The sequence below is a fragment of the Euleptes europaea genome, chromosome 5, assembly GCF_029931775.1.
Source record: "Euleptes europaea isolate rEulEur1 chromosome 5, rEulEur1.hap1, whole genome shotgun sequence".
In the NCBI taxonomy this organism is placed as follows: Eukaryota; Metazoa; Chordata; class Lepidosauria; order Squamata; family Sphaerodactylidae; genus Euleptes; species Euleptes europaea.
Window position 1 is genome coordinate 65,957,958 of NC_079316.1, and position 23,276 is coordinate 65,981,233.

The following is a 23,276-nucleotide window of genomic DNA, read 5'->3' on the forward strand; positions in this document are numbered from 1 at the left end:
GGATGCATCCCAATGAATCTAAATGCGTCTATCAGCATAATTACACTGTTTGGCGCCCCCTCTTGCAGGAGCCAGGATCTTAACCATGCTACTAGAAAGGGCAGGGATCCCAGCCTCCTATATAAGCCTGCAGATGGATCAATGTCTTGTTTATTCAACAGCTCCCACCAGTTACTTATGCCTACTTAGCAGAGAGGCAGCTCTTCCAGTAAAGCCTCTAGCACTGTGTTCATGTGGAGAGTCTCACCTCAAGTGTCCTGCTTTACCCTGTTGGAGGAACTCAGCACTACAAAAAACAATCGTATGTTTAAAAATTGCACGGCCTTAACCAAAGGGGGAAATACTTTATCAAATTAGTTACTGTGTAGGAAAGTAGCTAAATCACAAAGCTTTTTTCTGATGCCCTACATACGACCTGCCCATTCCATTACCAGCAAAGGCAAACAAGCTTCATTATGTCTGGCAGAGAAAAGAGACACTCAGGAAATCTGATCAAACGTCACTATATATGCAAAGTGGTTATAGCAGCTCTCATCCAGCCACAAAATCCTCTGACGTGGGTCACTTGATTGACCCCATTTTGAAGTAATCAACTCTGATGGCATTTGAACAAGCTAGATTCCCCCAATGCATGCTACATCATATTCAACTGGATAATTTGTCTGATCTAGGATATGCTAGTAGGTCCATTATGAACATATAGCATCATGGCTCATTAAAACTGATATCTGATGTAATAAGCTCTGGAACTGCAGACTCAGACATTTGGTCAGCAGAGTTCTGGTTGGTTATTGCAGAACCCTCGTAGAAAATAGGGCATCATTTTCCTCGGAGCATTCCCGCACTAAATGTAGGATGCCAGTAGTGTGACCTGACCTACCTATGGACAGCTGAGACAGGCAGTAATGTGGTCCAGCACTGTTAACAGGTACAAGATAAAAATGTCAACAACAGAAGCAAAAGTTTTTGTCTAAAAATATTTTATTAGAGCAAGTTTCCCAGGAAACAAAATCTGATATATAAGAGGATACCCAACGCATAAAACTTTGCCATTTAGTTCTCATGGACAAAAGGAACAAATAAAAAGTGGAAAGTCATCTGATTCACAGAAGCACCATAGCTATGACTATGCTGCTTTGGTCAAGTCATGGCTTAAGATACCGAACAAGTTGATCCATCAAGTTTTAAAGTCAATGTTTACAAAGCATCAACTGTTTCGTATGTCCTATTTTTCATATGTTCTTTCATGCTCAGCTCACAAAAGATAAAACTCTTTGAAAACAGGAAAACAAATGATTTCAGCATCAGATGCCAAAAAGTAGAAATCTTAATACCAATTTACAACATAACACAGTATTTCATTTTATTTTTTTACAAAAAAAGCTTCCTATTTAGGCAAGATGCTACATGGGGCTAAAACATTTTTGAAAGGTTATAAAATAATATTGACCATATCGGGGGAAAGTTTTGTCTTCGCTTCAGTTTTCAAAGTTTATGTACTAGGGCTCAATATCTAGTGACAAATAAAACCATGGCCTGAAACAGAACTCATATGTTCTACAGCTTAATTACAAAGCACAAACCAGTAAAAAGTTTTTTTAAGAACCACACAACAAAAAAACACAACAGCAACAAGTTGAGTGCATAATACAATTTGCACAGTACTTGGAACCAACAGGGCTTATTTTAAATTGATACCCTATTGGCTTGATAGTGTTAGCTAAAATTTAACCAACAACAGAATATTCAGTTAGAATCTTATGGAAAACAAAACAAATGCTAAACTTCCATATCTATAGCAGCTTAGCCAGAAGCCAGGCTAAATAAAAGCTTTTACCCAAAAGCGTTCAGGCTCAGACCATGACAAGACCCCAGGGGGAAGAAAGTTCAATGGCTACATGGCTGCCCCCAAGAATACTTCCATTTAATTGTTTGGGCTATCCTCCTGGGTGATGAACTTCAGATGGCACTGGGATAGGCATACTCTTACACAAACAAAGCCTATGAGTCACTTGGCGCTTTTGCTGGCTACCCTTTCAGTTCACATGCCTTGGGTTTCCCAAAATCAGGGAGATGCGCACCAGTAAACCAGAGCATCATGGAATCATGCATGTTACCATCAAATTATTATTTCTGTGCCGAACTTCTCATTCTACAGTCCCTGAAACATGTTTCAGAATCCCTACTTTGCCATAAGAATGTTCTGAAAGTGACTGCGGATGGGAGGTGGAATCTAGCCTTAGACCATCTAAGAAGGTGACTTATTGTGTGACTAGACAAGGCATAGCAATGCTGGGCTTGAATTGGCTAGGGAGATCACAGCAGGAAGTTCTTTTATGAGACACCCCGCCCCCCGCCCCCAGTGCTGCGGGGCCTAGATAAGGGGCCTAGATAAAGTGTTATGCTCATTCCCCACAACTATAAAACTAGGATCTCAGTGTGCAAAAAAGATACAGAGATGGAATGTGATGACATCATACAAGGGACTCGAAGAGGACGAAATTTTGAATATCACACTACAACAAAGTCTATCATTTTATATCAAATTAATCTGAAAGTTCTTGTTAAATTCTGTGCTCTGTTATTCCCAAAGAGTCAATTTGTGTAGGGGATGCAGGCAAAGCAAAAAGGCCAGCTTACATAAAAGAAAGGGTTTCTCCTGCCACACCAACAGGTAGATTTTTTTTTTAAGCTTTGCATGGTTTTTGACTACCACATTAAGAATTTGGCATTCCGTACCTCTAAACGGTCTTTGATACTGCAAATGGTTTATTTCCCCCCCATTGTGGTATTGTTCTTTTCCCCCACTATCATAAACAACCAACCACTTTTTCAAATACAGTTCTCGGTAATTTAAAATATGATTATTCCATACCACAGGGAAACATATTTCCTAACCGTCAGAATTTGCAAACCGCCTAGGCTTCTCTGTGGACTAAATATGCAGGGCAAACAGAGAAAAAAAGCATGCGTTAGATTGTGTTTTCCCACCTCAAGTATGAGTGATAAAAGCTGCCATAGCTTCCTCCTTGAAACGAAAACTTTCCACAGCTCTAAATGAGCACAACACTTACATTAAAGCATCATTCACAACTGGGCCTCCCCTGAGTGCTAACTCCTCACCACAGATGCACCTTGGTTGGCTCGCTCACCTCAGTGGCAAACTCATCTCCACCTACCCATTATTACAGTGAACAGTTTCCCTTTTCTAAATAAAATGAGACTTAAAAGTAAAATCCATAGCATGGGCTAGGCCTGACTGTACTCGTGGTGCTTCTTCACAGAGAAGACAGAAGAGACAACACCATGTGGGCTTTGCCTCTGATCCAGAAGCAGAAAGCAGAGATATAGATCCATGCCTTATGAGGCATAAATGGCTACTGTTAAGTCCCATCCCACAAATCAATCAAACTATGTTCAAGCTTTAAGAAGAGAGAGGTCTGAGACAAAAAGTAACTGTGGAGACCGTTCTAACACGACAAGCCTCGAACCTGCAATTTGAAAGTGGGGCAAAGTAACCGCACTGCCCACTTTTCCTGAATGTGTAAAGGAACCTCAAGTACCTCACTGGCTAGACGTAACAACTATGAGAAAACTTTGAGCAATACTCTTAAATTTAGAACAAGCCCATCGCCAAAGTATTCTGGCACTGATTTAAGTAATTAGGCTAGAAGTCTCTCATTATACTATGTTTTGCTCGGGCAGTCCAGAATTAGCCAACCGTGGCCTGTAATCACTTGGCAAATACTTCAATTGCTGTGTGCGTCTGCTTCAATTCTCAACTGAAATCGCATGCTGGAACTGCATTCAGTCCAGAATTCAATTAATTGTAATAATTATGGAAGCCAATTGAAGAGTGTTAAGGCTTGTATTAATATTTGTGTGACTTAAAAAAAAAAAGTATCCAGTTTCTTGTCTTAAGGAAAACCAAGGACTGCAAGAAAAGTCTGTGGAGGATGCTTAATCAAATCACAGCTTCAAGAGAAATATTTTTATAGGCTGTCACATTGCAAAGTTCACATGCTAAAAAGACAAGGAGATGAGGGCAGACAGAAGAGACTGTAAATAGGAGTAAAAACAAACAAACCAGGGACTGGGGAGAGGGGCTGAATGAATAAACAAAAAGTCTGGAATGTAGCGCATCATGAAATCAACCGTTAAGAGGCAAACCTTGTGCAGACAAAGAAACACCACTTGTGTGTGCAATGGTTGTCTGCCTGTTTTTTAAGACAAAACCCAACGGGCACAAGTTTTAACAGCAATGTCCACAAAAAAGTGCAAAAGTTTATTTCAAAGGAAGCTGCTCTTTTTGGTTAACAAGTTCTATTAAGCAGTGAAGGTTATTTCCTGGTGGTATTGCCAAAAAAAAAAAAACCACAAAAAAAAAACTTGTCAAGACCAGTGACGTTGTTCCAAGTTAGCTCCAAATTAGCAGCAACAGACATTTTATTACATGGCAAGATATCAGTCCACACTCCTCTTCTAGGTGTCGTTTGCAAAGAACCTGAGCATCAGTAGAACCCAGCTGAGCCTCTGGCTACTTCCCCCTCCAACGCTGCTTCAGTGTCCGCTCAGATTGGGAATAAAAGACTTTGAGTACAGTCACTATCTGCATCCTCTTGAATTCGCACAGGATGTTGACCCATCTTTTAAAAAGAGAGAGAAGACAAAGTTGTTAACATTTCTAAAAAATCTGGTATTCCATTCATCCTTCTAGAAGTATAGAGCTACTTCAAGAACTCTTTAAGGGCACCAGCGGTAGAATATATATCTCCTAACTAAAGAAGCCGCCTGAAAAACTGACCAAACGTTCCCTTCATAAGCAGGTACAGTCAGCAGGCAATGTGACAAATCCCCAAGCAAAGCAATACTGCGTCATGCATTTGAGTGGATTCCATAAGTTAGACCTCTCAAAGGCTGACCATTAAGCTGTTCTGTATTTGCAAAAGAAGCATCCTTTGTGCCCCTTTGCCTTCTCTTACTCCAGCAGTTACCATGACACCCATTCACTGGTTACATAGCAAATATAAAATGGATATCTTCCCAAGTAACTTCAAGTCACCTCTGGTGCCCTCACTAGAAGGAGTCTGACTCCAGGCCCAGAGTGCAGACTTCTATTCAGGCAGTGATCACAGCTATCAATAGACTGCGCCCTTCACCCATTTGCTTTCCAATGAGGGAACTTTCCCACAACTTCTACAGCACTTTTAAAAGCTAACTTGTAATACCATAGACATCCAATAGGCAAAAAGGACCCTTGGCTAAAATTGAAAAGGCTCCATGAGAAATTAATGGAGAAAGCTCTTAATGATGCTTTGACTGTGATAGTAAAAATACAGATGAGCATAAAGATACTGGCACAAATGCTTGCATCTGTGCCTAAGGGAAGGTGGGGGGCAGGAATTCCAGCTTCTCAAGTAAAGCTCTAGAAAGATCAACATTTGCTCTGTGCAGGTACAGAGCCCAATTATGGGATAAAAAGAGGCTCAAAGAAGAGGAATTTCTATTATTTCCTATTCCTTGAAGTTCCTTTCTCAATCTTACTTTCATTGCCCTTTCTGCAATAAAGTGTGCTTGCTATTTTCTGTTCAGCCAGAGGTGGATAGGGAAATTCTCCTCCTCTCTGCACTGAACAAAGCTATCATCAATTAAATAACTTAGAAGAAGAAGAGTTGGTTTTTAAATGCCGACTTTCTCTACCACTTAAGGAAGAATCAAACTGGCTTACAATCACCTTCCCTTCCCCACAACAGACACCCTGAGAGGTAGGTGGGGCTGAGAGAGTGTGACTAGCTCAAGGTCACCCAGCTGGCTTCATGTGGAGGAGTGGGGAATCAAACCCGGTTCTCCAGATCAGAGTCCACCACTCCAAACCACCGCTCTTAACCACTCCACCATGCTGACAATCTTGATTACTTACTGTATGTTAATTCTTCTCCAGGTCTCTTACGTGACTGATCACCCCTGAAACAAAATGGTTAAATTATAGAAAGTTAGTGTGATTGCTTGAGGTGAATTCTATCCCTGCCCTACCACTCTGCTTGAAGTCTTCCTTCAGCCTGAGGACCCTTCTTCCAACAAAGAGGAAGAGCCACAACAAAGAGACGCTTAAGTTGGGGGAAGGTTCCTTAGGCTGAAGGAAAGCTTCAAACTTTGTAGAGTAGAGTGGGAGGATAGGGGTAAGAGCCAACCCTTTGAAAATAAAGCTATGGACAATATTTTCCTTTATGCTATACATGCCAGTGAGAGTAGTATTTATTTACTTCAACTATACCCTGTTTTTCTCCCAGTGGGAACCAACAACACTCTCCCTAACTCTGTTTTATTCTCGCAACCACCTGAGAGGTAGGTTAGACTGAGAGTATGTGACTGGCCCAAGGTCACCCAGCAACGTTCCATGGCAGATTGAGGATTCCAACCTGCATCTTCCAAATCCTAGACTGACACTCTAAATACGACCATCACACTGGCTCTGAACAATGTGGGCAATTCAAGGAAAATATGCCTCTGAATGAGCAGTCCTTGCAAAAGAGACAAGATGCATCCTTGCCATTTTGGAGCCAACTCTTGGGTTACCCACATAGCACGGATGGCATTTTTGTGAGGTCTGAACTTGCCCTGTATCAGTAATGAGGAACCAAGTAGGATGCACAGAGGACATGTTGGCTTCCAATGGATGGGATGGGAAGTAGCATCACAATCTGTTGTTCCTGTACAGTGTTCTCATTTCAAAGGCTTCCTGAACAGAAGTAGTAGCTACGTTACAAAACAAAATTCAAGCCCAGAAGCACCTTAAATACCCACAGTATTTTCCACAGCATAAGCTTTTGAGAGTCGAATCTCACTTTAACAGATAACACTTCATATCAGATAAAGTGAGCTCTGATTCACAAAAGCTGGAAAAATGTGATGGCCTTTTAATGTGCTATTGGACACTGTTCTACATTGTTCTATTGTTCTACTATTGCAGACTAACACAGCTATCCACCTGAAGCTACATCACAAAGCATAACATAAAATCTGGCCCTCAATGATAAAGTACTTAAGGATTCTAGAAAACGAAGGTCCTTTTTTTGCAGATGAATCAAGCACAGCAGAAATGTTTACAGGCAATACAATTTCATACTCTGTTCCATCAACACTAAAAGGGTTCTTGGGATTCTTTGCTTTGTAGATTATTATGCCCAAGGCTGCATTTTGTGTGTGCGTGCATGACAGAATATGTGTACATTTTATTTATACAAACACACAGAGACTCACAAGAAACCTGTGGGGAGCATGCAACCCTCCATCCCTTTGCTTCCCTCTCTGACAATCTGTCCCCTCTTTCTCAACCCCTCCCTTTCTGTCAATCTTCCCCACCTCTCTTGCTCTCCCTCCCCTTCTCTGTCAACCTACTCCTCTATTTCTCCCCACCCTTTTTTCTCCCATCATCCCTCTCGCATTCTATGTCAACCTACCCCCTCTCTATTTCTTTCCCCTCTTTCTCTTCACTTCTTCCCCATCTATCTTCCCCTCCTCCTATCTGTCAACATACCCCCTCTCTCTTTTGCCCCTTCCCTTCTTCATCAACTTACCCCCTCTCTATTTCTTCCCTATCCCCTCCTCTGACAATCTTCCAATTTCCCCACCTTTGCTTATTCCCCTCACGCTACCCCTTCTCGGTCTTTCTCCTCTCTTCCCTCATTCCTTCTCTTACTTTGTCTCACTTACGTCTTTCTCTCTCTTTCTTTCTCCTTCATGGCAAATCTATCTCCTGTATTTTTGCCTTTCTCCCTCCCCAACCCCTATTACTCTTTCTCTCCCTCCCCCCATCACTCCCTCCCCCCTATCACTGACAACCCCTGACAAAATCGGGCAATACCATGATGCCTTCCCTCCCAGTTATTTAATAGACGCAGTAATCAAAATCACTTCTTAGTGGAAATCTAGATGGAATGTTCCATCACGAGTATAACTGCTGAAATCCTTCATTACATAGTCTCTGACCATATGAACTGCACATAAGGATTTTTTGTTGTTGTTGTTCTTTAGTCATTTCAATATTGTGGCAAGGTAGAGTAGAAAACTCAGAGCATTACAGCAAGAATTAGGAAAAGGATGAATATGAGACAACAGAGGTACGCTATTTAGCAGAGGCCTTCAAAACTGTCACTCTTATCCAAGGCAGAAGACGAATTGGGGACCTGGGTGGATCCACTGCTGGAGACAGGAAGTTTGAGTTGACTTGGCTCCTGACTTACTGAAGGTAATCATTCATGATAAGATGCCCTCCCCATTAAAACGAGAACATTTTCTGTTTATCTACAATGATTTCCCTCATGACCCAACTTGTTTAGTTTATTGGTAAAGTTTTACCACCATGAGCGGTTCCCTTTGATTTTCTGCTCAGGTGCCAATCGGTTTGATAGCGGCAGTAAAGTTCTTGGATGCACTATTTCCACAAAGCGTTTTTTACTAAGTATCTTAAGTCACACAGGTATGCCAGTGAAAGAAGTGCACACCAAGACAACTGCCAGCTTTTGCTCTATTCAATTCTCCATTAGTAAATGGCAGGGAAGAGTTAACATTGTTATAACATAAATATGACTCATAGTTACACTATTTTCTATTGTAAGTGACCTATGACATTACAGATACATTAGCTTCCTGGATTGTTGCCAGTGGTAAATCCCAAACTTAAGGCTTACTTTATCAAGAGTCTCTGGGGAAAAGCAATTTAGCATTTTCAATAAAAATGAAACAAACTTCTTAATCAGATTTCCAGATTTAAGTGATTAGGTATAATTGTGTAGTTTCAAATATTTTTACTGGCAAATGAGGAGGTTGACAAAGCTAGTCATTCTGTGAGACTGGAAAGGTTCAAGTACAAACTTTAAATGACGATCTTGCAAGGAGAATTTCTACATTTCTTGGCAAAAGCCAAATATATACAAATGTGTGTGTATGCACATGTGGAGCACAAATAGGTCCAGTTTCCATTCATTCCTCCACTACACATTAAAAACTAGTTTAGAAACATCCCAATTAAGACAAAGTAAAATGTTTTTAAGTAAAATTTAAAGTATTGGTCATATTTGGATCATAAAACAAATCTTCTGACCAAGTTTCTTTATTAAATTAATATGAAATCTTGCATTATGCTAGACTTTGGGGTCTTGTGGTATTAACCAAACGTACACAAGGCAGCAATGTTGCCAAAGCTAAGCAGATGTGGGTCCACTCAATGCTTGGAGGGGGGGGGATCTCTTGGCAACCCTCTATAAGTCACGGGAGAAGATAAATACAAGTGTAACTAATATATAAGGTTAGATCATTTATTGTAATTGTATTCATATGACAGTATCAAGGAATACTGAAAGGGTTTCTCAAAACAGCATGCTTTACTTTTGTCCTGTTCACACAGTTTAAAAAGTAGAATATAATACACTTCCCTCACCTCAATGAAATCATGTGGAATATATATCCCTATTATCTCTTAATTCTGCTTCCTACAATTCAGGCATCCCTGTTCTCTGTAGTCAAAGAAGCACGCAAAGAAAGTGAAGATTGAGTCTTTCTCTAGTAATGTTCACACTATTACAGGAGTCATTCCCATATGAACATAAGAAAGGCCCTGCTGGATCAGACCAAGGCCCATCAAGTCCAGCAGTCTGTTCACACAGTGGCCAACCAGGGGCCTCTAGGAAGCCACAAACAAGACGAGTGCAGCAGCACCATCCTGCCTGTGTTCCACTGCACCCAAAATAATAGGCATGCTCCTCTGATACTAGAGAGAAAAGGTATGCAGTATGACTAGTATCCATTCTAACTAATAGCCATGAATACCCCTCTCCTCCATGAATATGTCCACTCCCCTCTTAAAGCCCTCCAAGCTGGCAGTCATCACCACATCCTGGGGCAGGGAGTTCCACAATTTAACTATGCGTTGTGTGAAAAAATACTTCCTTTTATCTGTCTTGAATCTCTCACCCTCCAGCTTTAGCAGATGACCCCGTGTTCTAGTATTATGGGAGAGGGAGAGGGAGAAAAACCTCTCCCTGTCCACTCTCTCCAAACTATGCATAATTTTATAGACCTCTATCATGTCTCCCCTCAGCCGCCTTCTTTCCAAGCTAAACAGCCATTCTTCTTTCATTTGTACCCATTCTTCTTTCACTTGTACTCTCCAGTTCATACAGTGCTTGTTCTCCACACAAGTTGTTCTGAGAGTTCTTAGTAAATTTTGTCCATAAAGTCATATGCCAAGAGAACTGGGTGACCCACAGAAATATATGGCAATAATTCATGTAGTTACAGCATTTCCCCCATTTCCAGTAATCATGAAAATTGTTGGTCATATCCATTTACATGCTACGTTTTCACATAGGAGCACCACTTGTATGAAAATAAGACATTGTTTGAACAGAACAAATACAGAAGATGAAACAATTAAAAGACAAAGCAAGTTACTTTTTCGTTAACCTTGTGCATTAACTCTCAGGGGCATTCAGTTCCTAAAAAGCTGTTATCTGTGAAATCAATGGCTTTTTGCTCATCATGGTTACCCTTATTATTTGTTCAAACAGCACCTATTTGCACCATTTCCCTTTCATCCATGCAAGCAGTCAATAAAATTGACTGCAAGAGAAAAACAACTGAAACTACACCTTACCATGCCCATCAAGACTCGCATCTCAAATGTTTTTAATGCTGATCAGGCTCCCACACAAGCCTTAGAAGACCAAACTGTTAAACAACACGAAATAAAAGGTCTCACTCATAGGCTAAAATGTTCTTCCTTAGGAGATGTAAACTTCTGACAATCAAGTGGGGGGTACACAAGGCTGGATCCAGCACTGTGTTTCTAAAGGCACAAGGACTGTGAAAACACTGGGCTGCATCCATCCCACAACATGCAAATGGTATTCCGAGAAAACTATTTCAAAGGATGCAGTAGTACAATTCTACAATTAGAAAGAAGCTCTATAGAAACAGCTATAACTGGACACTTGCCACATTATTAGGAAATGCTACAGTTAATAGCTACGAAAGCACCAGTCAACATAAAACACACACACACACACTAAGCCTGGGGCAATGTTTAATATTTTCTGCAGTGCTTTGTGGGTATAGGTGATTGATATAAACAGACTTAAATCACTGATTTATTTGAAGATAGATCATGATGGGTAGCCATGTTAGTCTGTCTGTAGTGGTAGAAAAGAGCAAGAGTCCAGTAGCACCTTAAAAATGAACAATTTCTGGCAGGGTATGAGCTTTCATGAGCCACGGCTCATTTCTTCAGATTCTTCTTCTAGTATCTGAAGAAGTGAGCTGTGACTCATGAAAGCTCATACCCTGCCAGAAATTTTGTTAGTCTTTAAGGTGCTACTGACCTCTTGCTCTTTTCTACTGGTTTATTTGAAGGCCATCTGTTTGGCTGCAAAAATGTCCTAAGATGAAAATACGACTAATTATTCTGTTTTGTGTAAAGTATGCCATTTTAATGCACACTGGGGTAAAATTACACAGAGTCCACAAAACAACGTCCAACTCAATAGGGGGATGAGTCTGACAGAAACATTACCTGAACAAATATATAGCAGGGACTGAAATCCATCAGAATTACTATTCCATAAAAAAAGCACTGAGCAATCGTCCAGAGCTATCATGAACCAAAAGTCTTCCACAGACAGTCCTGTTAGTAGGAATTCCCTACAGTCTTGCACAAATTAATTTAAAGCTAAATTCAGTCAGATTTGTGATGCTCAAGGCGTAATTTATAGACCTTCAAACATTAATCTGAGAAACATGCTGGAAAAACTGGGCCCAAATTTGCAAATGCTAATTCTTTTACCTGGAAAATCCTTCCTGAATAAGTTCTTGTTGAAGTTTCTGGTCTTGAGCAGCATATTCTTCAAGTTCAGATTCTACTGCAGGAGGGAGGATGTTTGGAATAAATTTAGAAAATAAAGCTGGTGCCATCTGAACCCATTCTGCGGGGAAATTGAAAGTAATGGTGAGTAGAATAATTCCTGGCTTTCAGTCTCACACATCTTTTGAGGCAATTCAACGGCAGTCCTGTCAAATCCTAATACTTACCTTTGGCAGTATAAATATTTAAGCATAAAGGAAAAAATCTAACTTTACTGCAGGCAAAGTGAGAATTCTAACACAAAAGAATAGGTACAGTGTTTTTTGGACCCATGGTAGCTTGAGGAGGAGGAGAGTTGGTTTTTATACCCTGATTTTCTCTACCTTTCTCAAACCAGCTTACAATCACCTTCCCTTCTCCCACAACAGACACCTTGTGAGGCAGGTGGGGCTGAGATGGTTCAGAGACAACTGTGACTAGCCCAAGGTCACCCAGCAGGCTTCACGTGAAGGAGTGGGGAATCAAACCCAGTTCTCTAGATTAGAGTCCACCGCTCCTAACCATTACACCATGCTGGCTCATCATAGCAGAAGAGAGTGCTTCCCCCCCCCCCACACCAAACACACACTTTGAGCAGCAACTATTACTCTTCCTGGACACTTTTGCTGGTCCATGCATCAGTACTTCTACATTTGACTACTGCCATATGCTCTTTATGCAGCTGCCTCTCAAAGACAACTTTGAAGCATCAGCAGAATGCCCATCACTTATCTAACTCTTGCTGACTGTCACCTCTCCTGGTCAAATTAGGAGCATGGTGGTATGTAACAGCTTTTCTAGCAGCAACATTTACCTGACAGACTCTCAGAAGAGACAAAGAAAGCAACCTCTTTGCTGAGCTTTTGCTAACTTTCCCCTTTAAACTGGCGTTTTATATTATAGTGAGCTATGAAAATGAACTGAATCAGCTTTTATATAAATTTTGGGAGGTAAAGGTTCTGAATTGCTAAAATCACTTCACTGGTTAGTCTTAATTACTGTACAGGATGTTAATTTACATCATTCTTATTTAATGAACTGCCCTCTGTAAAAAAGGGAAAAGTTGGGCTCAAATCCCCCCAGATGAATCAGTCACAAAGTGCTCCTGGATCACTAATCTATGTGGCTGCCTGAGGCAATGGCAGATGGTATGAGAACACCTTTGCCAGCTCATGTAAGGAGAAATGCTAGGGGGTGAGGTACCTAGAGGTACTACTTAGGCGTTAAATTTTTGACACTCCTAGTGCACATACAGCATCAGACATGTTCTCCAGCTTCAGTATGTGTGAGTGGAAGTCCAGCTTTGTTGCAGGTATGAGCTATCATGCACTGAAAGCGTAAAATACACGTTGCTGTATTCATACAGAATGGCAGCAGCGCACAACAAAAGGATTGCTTCTGTTACGCCAGCCAGAGGCGCCAAAAATGTAGAGCCTGACCAAGATTCAACAGAATCCGTGTTTTGTCGCTGAAGTCAACACCAGGAACAGACATTCAAAACTGTGCTGGTGCAGTATCCTGGAGAGGGAATGCCAACTGCCCACAGTGATCCACCCCTCCCCCCATCATCAAATCTTGCTCATGTTGCACTTAAATCCAGGAGACAACTAGGCAACTCTAGCATTTTTGGTTGACAGAGAGACTGGAAGAAAAGACACCCCACATCTTTCCTTCCTTACCAGGCCTTACATACTATCCAACTGTAGGTGCGTGTGCAACCATACGGGAATCAATCCACCTAATCACAAATAGTCTCAGAGATTGTGTTAATTGACTAATCGAGGGTTTCCATCCATTTCCGTACAAAATGCATTGCCCTGTTTTCTTCACTAATGATCACATTTGAGATTCTTTTAGAAAACATTTGATAAGAGTGCAGATAGAGACAGAACAAGGCTATTTTGTTTGTACCAAATTGCACAAGACAAAACTACCCCCTTTAAATTAATGTTTTTAAGTATTTCCCTAAAATGAACGTACTTTATAACATTTCTGAAGTGCAAAAATGTTTATCTCAGGAGGCAACATAAAATGAGTATTTAAGGACTAACTACAGATCCTTTAATTAAAGCATATGTGAGCTAGCAAATACCTTGTAAATATGGTTTATATGTAATGTGTATTGCACAGTAGGCGTTCCTGGGTAGGGGTCCCTGGGAGTGTGTGGGGGGGGAGGTAATTGTGAATTTCCTGCATTGTGCAGGAGGTTGGACTAGATGACCCTGGTGACTCCTTCCAACTCTATGATTCTGTTCAGAGGAAATGGAGAGTTCGGATCCAAGCCCCATATAAACACATTATAGTAGTCATTCCTCAAAGTCAGAGAGCCATGAACGAGGGAAAAGTTTTATTTTCTTACTGCTAAGTGAGATTCTTGCTTTCCCAGCAGTGACACTGAGGATGCTGATTAAAAGACATCTCTAGCCAAGGTTGCCAGCAGTTCTAGTAGCAAACCAGGGGGTCTTGGAGCTACTTCAAGTTGCCAGTAACAGAGAATACAAATTGCATATAATTATTTTCCTTCTCTTGAGGTATAACTCAGGTTTGAAGTGATGGGATTACCACTGCTTTCCTTGTACTTTGCTCTACTAGCAAGAAATGATTTGACAGGCAACCACTTGATTTACAAGTAATCAGATTATTCCTTCAGTGTTACTCCTCTGAAGATGCCTGCCACAACTGCTGGCGAAACATCAGGAAAGAAAATACCAAGACCACGGTTACACAGCCCGGATAACCTACAAGAACCAATCAGATTATCACTGCCCGTTTGTGGCCAAGATGAACTGCAGGTTCTATAGTTATATGCATCTATATGCAAGGACTAACATGGAATTTGAGGTGTCCCCTGTTCTGGATGGGGTTGCATGCTCCCTAAAGAGCAGATTTGCAGGCTGGGGATGCTGCTGGACCCAGGTTCTCCTGTTGGATAAACGGATGGCAGTGGTGGCCAGGGACACTGTCAATCAGCTTTAGCTGGTGAGCCAGCTATGGCCTTTCCTGAATAAGGAAGTTCTTGCCATTGTGCTACATACCCTAATAACATCTAGATTAGATCACTGCAGTGTGTTCTAGATTACTGCAACATAGTCTACATTGGGGCTCCAAAAACTACAGTTGGTGCCAAATGCTGCAGCAAGACTGTTGTCTGGAGTGGTTCATACAGACCATATCACTCCAGTCTTGTTCCATCTGCAATGGCTTCCAAACGGTATGATCATCTTCAAAGGCTCTGCATCGAGTGTTTCTGTCATCTGAGGCTAGAGGGCAGCAACCCACGAAATGGACTTCTTGGTTGTGGCACCAAAATTGTGGAATTCCCCCTTGATTGTCTATCACCCTTGAGTATTGTTTTCCAACACAGGGTGAAGACTTTTCTGTTTCAACTGGTGTACTCGTACTGACCCCCCCAACCATCTTATTAGTTTATTTTTCGTTGGTTCTTGTAGGTTATCTGGGCTGTGTGACCGTGGTCTTGCTATTTTCTTTCCTGACATTTCGCCAGCAGCTGTGGCAGGCATCTTCAGAGGAGTAACACACTGTCCTTCAGTGTTACTCCTCTGAAGATGCCTGCCACAGCTGCTGGCGAAACGTCAGGAAAGAAAATACCAAGACCACGGTCACACAGCCCGGATAACCTACAAGAACCAATGAACTCTGACCGTGAAAGCCTTCGACAATAGTTTATTTTTCATTTCGTTTAATTGTTTGACACCATGAGGACCCCACTGGGCAGAATAGCGACATACAAATGTTTTAAATAAATAAAGGTCATTTTCACCCTATAGTAGTAATATTATATATTATAGTAGTAATATATATATATATACACACACACACCAAATGTAGTTTCTAGGATTTCAAATTCCATCACAGAAAAAAAAAGCAGCCGATATTATGGATCACGGCAAATAAAGCCGTCCGGTGTCTCCCTTTTCTCAGACCCCTGTATCCAAACTCTATCCAAACCATGGATTCAATTGATGGGCTTAGACATCTCACTTCCCCTCATAACTTGGTTTCTTATCTATAAAAATAGAACTGTAGTTTATCTCACAGGCAGGGCAAGATGACTGCTATGTAGCAGTTCATATAACAAAGTGTCATACTGGCACTAACAAAAATATTGCATTGCTACTGCACACCCATTTTTTGAGTTGACCACCCACCAAAAATTAATAGACACTTGGGTCATATTATGATGCACATGTAGGTACAAAGATAAGCAACATCATCCCACAGTTGTGCTCATTTCTCTTCTATTCCCATAATTTCACGATCAACAGGTGATAATGCCATACCACCAATTTTTATTCAATTTTAACCAGAGAAAGTAAAAAGGGACAGTTGAGCTTGGAGGCTTCAATACGTCAGCCACTGACTCCCAGGTGGTGTTAGGCATCAATCTCACCTATAGCTCTTCAGTAATACAAAAAGAGACAAAAGATAATAGTTCTCACTGGGGAGTTTGTAAGGAAGATTGAGGTCAGGATTGCACAACTGTGCACACTACATTTACAAGATGAAATCATGCTCTGCCTAAAACCAGTGCAAGCAAGAACAATGTGGACTTAGCCAAATGTTTGATACTTATATGCCATCAGAAATGACTGCGACCCTATCCAGGCATAATTCTTACTACATGCCAACCAAACCTAAGCCAAAAAAATGCCCAGCAGTCTAAAGCTGTTTCACCATCACTTGTCAAACACATCTTCAAGGAACAACAGGAATTCTGACAAGACTGGCAAGCGTCTTGCTGCAACAATCCACTGACATTTTACTGAACTATGCACTGAAGAGGATCTGACATACACCCCAAAATCTGGTTTGCAATAGGTAAGTATAGACTATTCAAGAAAGAACAAGTTACCTGGCCTAAGCATATACAATCCTTTCACAATGTTTGCCATAGTGGAAGGGCTTATCCAAAAGGGCGTGGACTGAGCTTCTAGAAGTAAAGCTGAAATGAGAAGAGAAACCAATTTACAAATTAAATTTTAATGCCAATTATAGACTTGTTCAGTACTTACTGCCTCACGGCATAAGGTTGCTTCATGCAAAATATTACCCTACCACATGATCCTTACTTGAAAACAACTCAATATGGATGCCACCTAGAGACTTTTATAACCTTCAGCTTATTTCTATCGAGAATTCTGTTGTACTGCTGCACTGGAGACACCTTGACCGAGCCTGATTAGTTTCGCGTTAGTGATAGATAAGTAATTTTCCCAACGATGTATGTTTCAACACTCCAGAATATATAGGAAGTTTCCAAACATATAGGATGATCACAGACTGAAGAGCTAAAAGAAGTAACACTGAACTGATGCAACTCATTTTCAGGATCCCTCAGGCTACTCATTGACCGACGCAAAATATCTATCTACGCTTTTCTAGAAGGAAACAGTGATCATAGCAGTCCTATCATCCCTCTTGCTTTGCAGATCGGATGCCACCTGGAGACTTTTGAAAACCTTCTGCTTATTTCTATAGAGAATTCTGCCTTCCTGAACACTGACAACTGCACACTTTGGACACTTTTCTCCCCACAGCAGACATGCAATTTCCCACTTATCTGCAATTTTCATCTGATTATTGTGCACAATTAGCTTAGTTGCATGTTGCTCCCCATTCCAAAGCACAGACCTAAGCAGTATAATGCCAATCTAAATATTTGCGATGCATTTCAAGTCACTGCTTGCTCCCCCTCTAGATTCATCAATACGAGTTATGACTTGCTGTAAAGCCATAGATTCTTATGGTATTATTACAGACACCCTCATTTCTTTTCCATGTGAACACTTATTTGCTATCCCTCTACGAGGAAAGGCTTCTGCTGCCATAAGTACAAGGAATTCCCTGCCAAGCCTATCCTGGGATGAATAAACTTGTCACTCATCTAAGCTGGAGACAGCGGATGGATGAGCAAGTTGTTCCTTCAGGTAATAAAGATGGTGGGAATATGCAGGTAGGGATGAAACGATAGCTTTCCACTGAATAGGTCAAGAGAGACAGGTAATGAAAAGCTGTCAATTTGGCAAGCTTCTCCCTAGTGTGTGTTACAGAATAGACTAAAACATCAGAAGTTAGGAGCATCACAATGTTGATTTGTTAGACCTTGGATTCCCTCTGTGGGCTAACCTGTCCAGCATAGAATGTGCATTCCTGGTGAGGAAGATGCAAGATAAACTCTGCCAAGTTTTCTGGTATACTGAAGTAGGTGTACTGCTGTGCTGGAAACACCTTGTCCAAGCCTAATTAGTTTAGAGTTATTGCTAAATAAGTAATTTTCCCAACCATGTATGTTTCAGCAGTCTTCTAGAATGGAACCATCAGGATTTGCAGAACCAAATGGCTCATTTATATATCTCTATGAGGAACTTTCCAAACATATAAGAGGGTCACAGACTGAAGAGCTAGAGGAAGTAACACTGAACTGATGCAACTCGTTTTTAGGAGTCCCTCAGGCTACTCACTGGCCAGGGCAAAACATCTATCCATGCTTCTCTACAAGGAAACAGTGATGCATGACAGTCCTATCATCCCTCTTGCTTTGCAGAGTTCATAAACTACAGCATAACACCAGAAATCTGTATCACATAATTCAGTATTATTCTAAAACAGGGACAGGAAGGACAATAACTGAGTTGTGTGTAACATTAATGTGGCTAATTTTAACTGTCTGATTTTATGTAGACCAGTAACTGGTCAATGTTAGCTTTTTGAGGGTATACTCATGTGCTCAGATATACCCAAGCCAAAAATAAGCTTTTCCTTATTAACATGATTCAATTACCAAGCTTTGTTTTTTTCATATGGTATTAATTCTATGTCACAAGAATAGGAAAGGCTAAAGTCAGTGTATTTAATAGCCAGCTATTAATTTTTTACTTCTTTGTGTTTTTCCCTTTAGTGGATTTCATCTCACAGTTGTTATGATTAAACAAATCATAAACAGAGTCAGCATCCTCAACCGCCAGTTTTGAGGTAATTTACCCATGCCATGTAAATTTTATATCAGCTGATAATCCATTGATGAACTTCCAAATCTTAATTCCATGGACCAATTAAAAATGGAATCCAATGGTGCTGTCTCCCATATACATTTACTTAGAGATTGATATCTCACTTATTTGTCATACAAGCGACAGACAAGGTGGTTCACAAAATGAACTTAAAGGATTATAAAAACTGATTTTAAAAATCAGACAGCAGTCAGTGGCAGAATGGAAGCAATGATAGAGATACAAAAAACAAAATTTCAGCAACATCATAAATATGATGCATAGATCAGCTGTCAATAAAAGAGTCTACAGAAAATGAGTTCTATAAGGCCAATAAGATGTCTGGAGATTGCACATCAACTGATATCGCTATAGAAAATGGATATTCAATGAAAAAATTCGCTACTTGAACAATAATCCTACCAGGATATATAATCTCACGGTAGTGATACCACACATGCTCCGATTACTATTTTCTGTGGGGGAGGGGGCACTTGCCTTTAGCAATCTGAACATCACAGCAAGTGCCCAAAATCTCCTCTTGTGACTGGGAAGGGAGTTCAGAGCTTTTGCAAAAGCATGATGGAAAACTGTAAGACCAAATACAAAATGCAGAGCCCAGGATACGTCTCTGCAATATGGAAAAAGCAATGGCCTAACACTGATGCGGTCACAGTGAGACAGTCCGGCAATTTGTTTCTCAGAGCTCCCAGATGCCAAAAACATTGTCCACTGACAATGTTCAGCACTACTGGGGATGGCATTTCATTTACTCAAAAAGTATGTCATATGCCACAGAATTTCTTGTGCCTCATACCTATAAACAGCAACATTTGAAGGGGGAGAGCTTCTCCCACTGGTAACCCATTAAGACACCAAGAATTGTAACCCTCACCAGGTTAGATTCCTAGAAATAAAAACTGCTTTATTTGGGGAAAAACACTTGCAAATCTAATTTATATACTGATACTAAGATGAGGCTCTGTTAGTCATTATTTTACTAACAGCCAAATTTTCCTACTCATCCACTCCAGCCAGTACCGTATATACTCGCGTATAAGCCGAGTTTTTCAGCCCAAAAAAAGTGCTGAAAAAGCCCAACTCGGCTTATACGCGGGTCAATACAGTAGGGGGAGGGAGGGGGAAACTTACCGCAGCTGCCCACCTTAAGGTAAGCCTGCGGGGGGGGGAGGGGCTGCATTTCCCCCTCGGACTATACGCGGGTGCCTAATTTCCCCCCATTTTGGGGGTGAAATTAGCCACCTCGGCTTATACTCGGGTCGGCTTATACCCGAGTATATACGTTTACTTGCTAGCTGATGATGGTGACATTCAGACTGGCCTTGCAACTTTTTTGGGATGGTTGAGTCAAACTGCTTTGCAGTGTTCCCTTCTAGCTTATCTGTGTACCTTCTCCTGCCCTTCCCTGATGGGGAATCTTCCTTGCCGTCAACCTCTTATTTACTCAGTTCTTGACCCTTGGCTTCTCTTCTTTCTGTAGAACTTCTGCATTCCAGTTTCCCTCCAGCCACCACTAAACCCCCTCTCCTGGGAGCTCTCTCTTCTTCCTTTTGTACCAGCTCAGGAAAGTTCTAGCCAATCAACAGCTGACACTTGTCAGGCCTTGTTTTGACTGGTCTCTGCATTCCATAGTTATCAATACCCTTATGTCATCCCACCTAATTGAAACCCTATTCTGAGCCCGAAAGCCCTTCTCAGTGACCTAGGGAGGAGATGTGGCTCAGTGGTAGAACATCTTGTTTTGCAAGCAGAAGATCCCAGGTTTAATTCCTTGCATCTCCAGTTAAAAAGGACCAGGCAACAGAAGATGTGAAAAAACTTGAAGCCCTGGAGAGGCACTTCCAGTCTGAGCACAGGATACTGACGTTGATTGACCAATGGTCTGATTCAGTGTAGAATCATAGAATCATAGAGTTGGAAGACACCACCAGGGTCAACTAGTCCAACCTCCTGCACAATGCCGGAAATTCACAACTACCTCCCCCACACACACCCCTAGTGACCAGAAGATGGCCAAGATGCCCTCCTTCTCATCATCTGCCTAAGGTCAAAGAATCAGCATTGCTGACAGATGGCCATCTAACCTCTTCTTTAAAACCTCCATGGAAGGAATGCTTACCACCTCCAGAGGAAGCCTGTTCCACTGAGGAACTGCTCTGTTAGAAAATTCTTCCTGTCTAGACGGAAATTCTTTTAATTTAATTTCAACTTCGTGTGTTTAAACTTTAGCTTCACTTCGTGTGTTTAAACCTCCCTTTAGCAATAATTGCTAGGCTAACTAACTGACTAGTCTCTGCACTTATATACTACTTTATAACCATGTTTTCTCCCATAAAATATAACATGAACTAAGATTGCCACATTCACACACAGGATTACAGCACATGGCCCATTTATAATATATATTTCCATTTCACAAAAAAGGTAAGAGAATCCAAAAGTACTTGTGGGGAGGGACCCATCAATTTCCCTTCTATCCCCTTCCCCACACTATTTTCATTCATCCTGGAAACCCCTGTATCCTCATCTTTCCTGGTTCCTTCTCTCTTTCCCCCCACTCACAAACCTACCTTTTATCTGCCCCCTATCTGCAGGTCCTGGTCCTGATCAGTCCTTTCTCAAAGGCCAAAATAACCCTGAAGTGGCACAGAAGTTCCATTAAGTTGCTGCAAGTCCCTTCCTTTAACTGAAATACAGCCTTGGATCCTACCCAATGCATTTTATGTTCTTAAAGTAGGTTTTGGGTGTGATAAGGAAGGAAGTATTGCATACTTCCCTTCCCCAGAACTTCTAATTCTAACCCACTGCAAGAAAAAATGAAGGCAGAGGAGGAGAAACCAGACACATTTTGCCCCTGTACCTTCGCAGTTTGTGGACATTTTATATCTCTACCTTTTAATTAAAATTGGCCTGGAGTGGTTATGACCAGGACAAGGACTAGGGTATCAATTATTATAGAGGGTGCTCTCATTCTTGAAATGAGAACTGAAGGGCTAAAAAGAGTGTTGACTTCCACGTACGTCTATTGAACAGTAGAAAGATCAGAAATGTTTCCCCAAATGCGACCAGAATGGCACAGCGCTCTCAAGTCCCAGTATATCTTTTCTCATTGCAACCCTTCACACTACATTGTTTCTCCACAGGCTCCCTAGCACGGAGAAGCAGAACGGAGGGGAGAGGAGTAAGAGTCAAAGAGCTCTGCGAATCACTGCATGTGGCTTTTTGGATCACAGCTTAAAGAGTTTTCAATTCCTTCTATTTATCCCTTTAGTGCTTCTCAGAGTTACTTATGATTGTAGCACATGGCCCATTTATAATGACAGCTTTTCAAACATATACAGGAAGAAATACATCAGTATTTCCATTTCACAGACAAAGTAAGAAAATGAATGCAGGTTGAAGAAACTAACACAACAACGGTGCATTCCTGAGCATTCAGCATGGGGGAACGGCAGGGAGGAGGCACCGCTGCGGCATCTCCTAACCCGTTTCCCCGGCACAGAAAACTCAAGAAAGGCCTTTTAAAGGCTTTTAAAATTTTAAATGGGGCTTTTCGCCCCATAGAGAAAAGCGAGGCTGCGCCTGCTAAAAAGCAGGTGCAGCCTTGCTCTTCTCGCCGCCGGCATAACCGGGGCGAAAGGGGACAGGAGGCTGTCTGACGGCAGCTCCTCCCCTGGCCTGCCCCGGGGACGCCTCCCAGGACGCCGAGATGCCCCCCAGAATGCTGGTGTGAGCCTTTACGCCAGTGGGACGCCGGCAAAAGGTCCTGTCAGTGTGCCAGGGCAGCACTGCCATGGCAGCGTCCGGAAACCAGCATCCGGGCCTCCCCACTGACGTTGGGGCCACTAACGCCAGCATAAATAGCCCAGACGCCGGTGCGAGGGGCCCTAATGCCAGTGCAGCGCCTTCCTGGCTGCCTAAGGGCTTTCGCCCTTAAAACTCAGGAATGCACTGTAAGAGATGTGTTTGCTTGCGCTGATCAGTTGCACAGGCTTAGCTAAACCACCACCTACCTTTGACAGGCAGCCATTTAGGACCCTTCTGTATCCTATTTATGACATAATATAAAGATGTGAACCAGTCTTTTACATAGGTTGAGTTTGAAGCTGCACAGTGGTTATAGTGCCAGACTAGAATTGCCAACATCATTGGTGATGTTGGGCCAGTCACGTTCAGCCTACCTGCCTCATAGGGTTGAGTATTAGAGGGAGGGAAAAGAGCCATATACCCATGAACTCTACAAAGGAAGGCTGGTATAAAGATGCAACAAATACATCTTTAAAGTTACTGTGTTAATAAGACATTTTAAGACACAGGAAAAAATAAGCTCTTTCAAATGGTTCCTGTTA

General features: G+C 41.6%; 1 protein-coding gene across 1 annotated transcript in view; it reads right to left on the reverse strand.

Moving 5' to 3' along the window:
• Positions 1-4,595: 4,595 nt before the first annotated feature.
• The window catches only part of CACUL1 (CDK2 associated cullin domain 1), a 53,226-nt gene continuing 34,545 nt past the window's right edge, over positions 4,596-23,276 (reverse strand). The window contains exons 6-9 of the mRNA XM_056849606.1: positions 16,770-16,859; positions 11,840-11,978; positions 5,921-5,964; positions 4,596-4,646 (exon numbers count right to left, since the gene is read on the reverse strand). Of these exons, the coding sequence (XP_056705584.1) occupies positions 4,606-4,646; positions 5,921-5,964; positions 11,840-11,978; positions 16,770-16,859 (314 nt within the window). The 3' untranslated portion in view covers positions 4,596-4,605. The remainder of the gene's footprint in view (positions 4,647-5,920; positions 5,965-11,839; positions 11,979-16,769; positions 16,860-23,276) is intronic.